The following is a 3,714-nucleotide window of genomic DNA, read 5'->3' as shown; positions in this document are numbered from 1 at the left end:
GGGATGGCAGGGGGATGGGGATGTCAGGGTGCCAGGGGATGTCAGCGTGCCAGGGGATGTCGGGGTGCTGGGGATGTCGGGGTGCTGGGGGATGCCGGGGTGAAGGCAGGTGCCAGGGCATATTGGGGTGCCAGGGGATATTGGGGGATGTCGGGGTGCCAGGGTATGTTGGGGATGTCGGGGTGCCAGGGGATGCCTGCAGCCCCCCCGGGATGGGCACCCGCAGTCAGGGCAGGGCACCATGCCAGCCCCTGGGCTGGGCAGTGGCACAGATGGCATGGAACACCGCGGGAAGCGGAGCACGGGTGGCCTTTGGACACCTGTTTGGTTCCAAACCCGTGTTTGGTTTTACACACAGGAGCCCAGAGGTCACCCAGTTCACAGGCACAGTGCTGAGCCAGGGCTTCAGGCAGAGGTTGGGCAAAGGCTTCGGTCACACACATTTTTGGCGGGTGGCTGTGCCTGCCTGAGCTTCCCCAGATTGAGAAAAAGCTGATTTAGGCATCTAAAGGTCACAAATGCACTCAGAGTCAGAGTGAAGGCTGGTTTGTGCATCATTTGGGACAAGGCACCCCAGGACTAACCGGGTCCTGATGTCACCTCCCTCCAGCAGGGCACAGCCACCTCCCCCGGGGCAGGGTCCCTGCTGTCCCCCTCTGAGTCCCTGCTGTCCCCTTCTCCGTGCTTGCAGGAGCACCCCAGCAAGGCAAACCCCACCAAAACCAGCTCTGAGACCCCTGGAGAACGCCAGTTTTCCCCATACCCTGAAGTCCCAGGCTTTGCAGGGTCCCCAAGCCCCCGTGCTGACCCAGCACCTCTGCAGCACCCTCACCCCTGGGGAAGGGGGAACAGGAGGGCTGGGAGCACAGCCCACCCTGCCAGCTCCCCTCGGACCCCCAGGGTGACTCCAGCAGCTGCACACGGAGCTGGGCTGGCTCCTGAGGGCAATCCCTGGAGTTCAATATTGATGTGAAGGAATCAGAGAAGCACAGCCCAGCAATGAGATAGCAACTGTGTGTTTTGGGAAGGTGAGAGAATTGGAATTGTTCAGCCTGGAGAAGAAACTCCAGGGAGACTTCAGAGCCCTCTCCAGTACCGGAAGGGGCTCCAAGAGAGCTGAGAGGGACTTGGGACAAGGAACTGAAGTGACAGGTCAAAGGGAGTGACTTCGAACTGCTGCAGGGCAGGGTTAGATGGGACACTGGGCACAAATTCCTCTGTGAGGGTGCCCAGAGCAGCTGGGGCTGCCCCTGGATCCCTGGCAGTGCCCAAGGCCAGGTTGGACACCGGGGCTGGGAGCAGCCTGGGACAGTGGGAGGTGTCCCTGCCATGGCAGGGGTGGCACTGGATTGATGCCTGGGTGATTTCCTGGCTCGAGCTGTTCTGGGAAAGGTGAAGGCACCCCAGGAAGAGACGTGGAGCTGAAATCCTGTGTCTGGGAGGCTTGCACTGGGAAGAAATGGATGAAAGAGGCACCACAAGTGTTCCTATAAACACCAGCATCCTGTTGTGATGGTTATTTTTATCGCTCTGAATCCTTCACCAAACTGAGGGAGCCTCTGCCCAGCCAGGAGCCCCAGGCAGCCCTGCCATGAGGAGCTCCAATAGCAGGGATGGGATGGGATGGGATGGGATGGGATGGGATGGGATGGGATGGGATGGGGATGGGGGAGGAGAAGCACTGCCACCTTCCTCGTGTTCCTGGCATGGGTTGGGAAGGGCTGGGAGCAGGCTGCCCATGGAGCTGCTGGCACAGGTGCCCGACAGTTCTCAGAGGAGAAGCTCCAAGCCCAAAGTGCCCCTGTTGTGGTGGCTGTACCCTCGTGGCCACAGGGCTCGCTCCAGGGCAGGGGTGGAGGCACCTGGAGAGCCTTTCCTTGTCCTGCTCTCCCAGCTTAGGAGAACACCGGGCGTGGGAGAGCGAAGAACTTGCCCGGGATCGCCCTCCTCTCGATCTCGAGCCACAGGGAGAACAAATCCAGCTCCCTGTGCTCCGTGGCCAGCTCGAAGGTGAAGCTCTGCAGCAGCGTGGTGAGGAACAGGAAGAGCTCGATGCGGGCCAGCGCCTCCCCCGGGCACATCCGCTTCCCTGGGCGTGAGAGAGGGGTGACCCGGGGGAACGAGGGGACAGCAGGGAGGGCAGGCAGCCCGGGGGAACAAGGGGACAGCAGGGTGGGCAGGCAGCCCATGGGCACGGTGGCACTGTGGTGCCCCTGGTTGCCCGTGCTGGCACTCCTGGGCATGGAGCTGGCAGGGTGGGGCAGTGCTGACCTGCTGAGAATGCCATGAAGGCCTCGCGCTTCCTGAACTCGCCCTTCTCATCCAGGAAGTGTGTGGGGTCCACTTTTTTGGGGTTCTCCCACTGGGTTGGATCCGAATGCACAGAGGAAAGGACCGGAATAACAGGAGTGCCCTGTGGGAGAGGGATGGGGCAGGGATGGGAGGAGGGACATCAGTGCCACGCCTGGGCTCTGCTGGGGTGGATTAGTCAGGGGGGAGCACCTGGGGGCAGAGGGGAGGCTGGGTGTGCACCCCAATACCGAGCAGGTTCCCATGGGCAGGCAGCCTGGATTGGTGCCTCTGTGCCACTGGGACAAATGGAGTGGTGCTCAGTGTCCCCATGGTCTGCCAGCCTCTGTGCAGCTCATGGGACACAAATTGCCGAGTTTTTGCTGTGGATTTCTGTTAAAGCCCCTCTCACTGCCCCAAACCCGAAGGCAGGAGATGTTCCCTCAGGGTGAGTTTTGCACACAGGGCTCATGGTCAGACAGGAGGGGTGGCTGTGCCCACATCTGCCGAGGGCTAGGGGGGTCTGGCCTGGCCCCACCCCAGGTTGGGCTCCTGCTCCGGCCCCACAGCCCTGCACGGCTCCACGGGGGAAGAGCTGTTTTCCAGGATGGGCAAGGAAGGGCCCCGGGCTGTGGCAGGACAGGGAGACACTCACGTGCCTCTACTCCCCTCTGGAAGGTCATTGCTACCGAGGATTGGGAAACACCCGGGGCCTTCAGATGTGAGCAAACAGTCCAAGGACAAAGGCAAATGGCCCTGAAGCCCCGCTGTCACCTCTCAGGCTGCCGGGCTACCCCAGTACCTTGGGGATGGTGTAGCCCCTGAACTGGACGTCCTGTGTCGTCATGCGCGGGAAGTTCTCGATGCGGGTCTTGTGGAAGCGCTGCAGCTCGTGGATCACAGCGTTGGTGTAGGGCATCCTCAGCTTGTCCTCCATGCTGGGGGCACGGCCAGTGCCCACCACGGCGTCGATCTCCTCCTGGACCTTGGCTGGAGATGGCAGCGGGGCTGGGTGCCTGCTCTGCAACCTCCTCAGGGTTTCTTACTGGCCCCCACGGGCACTTATCCTAAACCCAGGGCTGGGCTAGAGCGGGAGCAGCCTGCCCTAATCCCTTGTAAAGCAGAACAGTCTCTGCCCTCATCCCTGCCTGCACCAGGCAAGCTCAGAGCATCTCCCACAGCCAGTCTGGGCCATCTGCACGGGCAGGGATGGAGCGCAGGGAGGAGCACCTGGATCCCCTGGCCTGTGGGAGTCTGTGTCCAGAAGCTCCCCCCCTCGGGTGACCCCACAGGATGATTTGGGTCTGCCCCCAAACAGGACCCTCCAGGGCTGGGACCCTCTGCCCCATGAGCACCCCGGGCACAGGAGCAGCTGTGCTTTGCTGCTGTACCTTGGATGTGGGGGTGCTTTGCCAGCATCAGCAG

At 62.0% G+C, this 3,714-nt stretch overlaps 1 protein-coding gene across 1 annotated transcript in view; it reads right to left on the bottom strand.

The window, feature by feature from the left end:
• Nucleotides 1-1,663: 1,663 nt before the first annotated feature.
• LOC102043152 (cytochrome P450 2C5-like) overlaps nt 1,664-3,714 on the bottom strand; it is a 4,925-nt gene continuing 2,874 nt past the window's right edge. The window contains 4 exon segments of the mRNA XM_014309849.2: nt 1,664-2,089; nt 2,272-2,413; nt 3,092-3,279; nt 3,681-3,714. The exon segment at nt 3,681-3,714 is cut by the window's right edge and continues 29 nt beyond it. Of these exon segments, the coding sequence (XP_014165324.1) occupies nt 1,896-2,089; nt 2,272-2,413; nt 3,092-3,279; nt 3,681-3,714 (558 nt within the window). The 3' untranslated portion in view covers nt 1,664-1,895.

The sequence above is a fragment of the Geospiza fortis genome, unplaced genomic scaffold (assembly GCF_000277835.1).
Source record: "Geospiza fortis unplaced genomic scaffold, GeoFor_1.0 scaffold485, whole genome shotgun sequence".
Classification (NCBI taxonomy): Eukaryota; Metazoa; Chordata; class Aves; order Passeriformes; family Thraupidae; genus Geospiza; species Geospiza fortis.
Note: the sequence above shows the minus strand (reverse complement) of the source record. Positions and strands in the feature narration are given on the sequence as shown.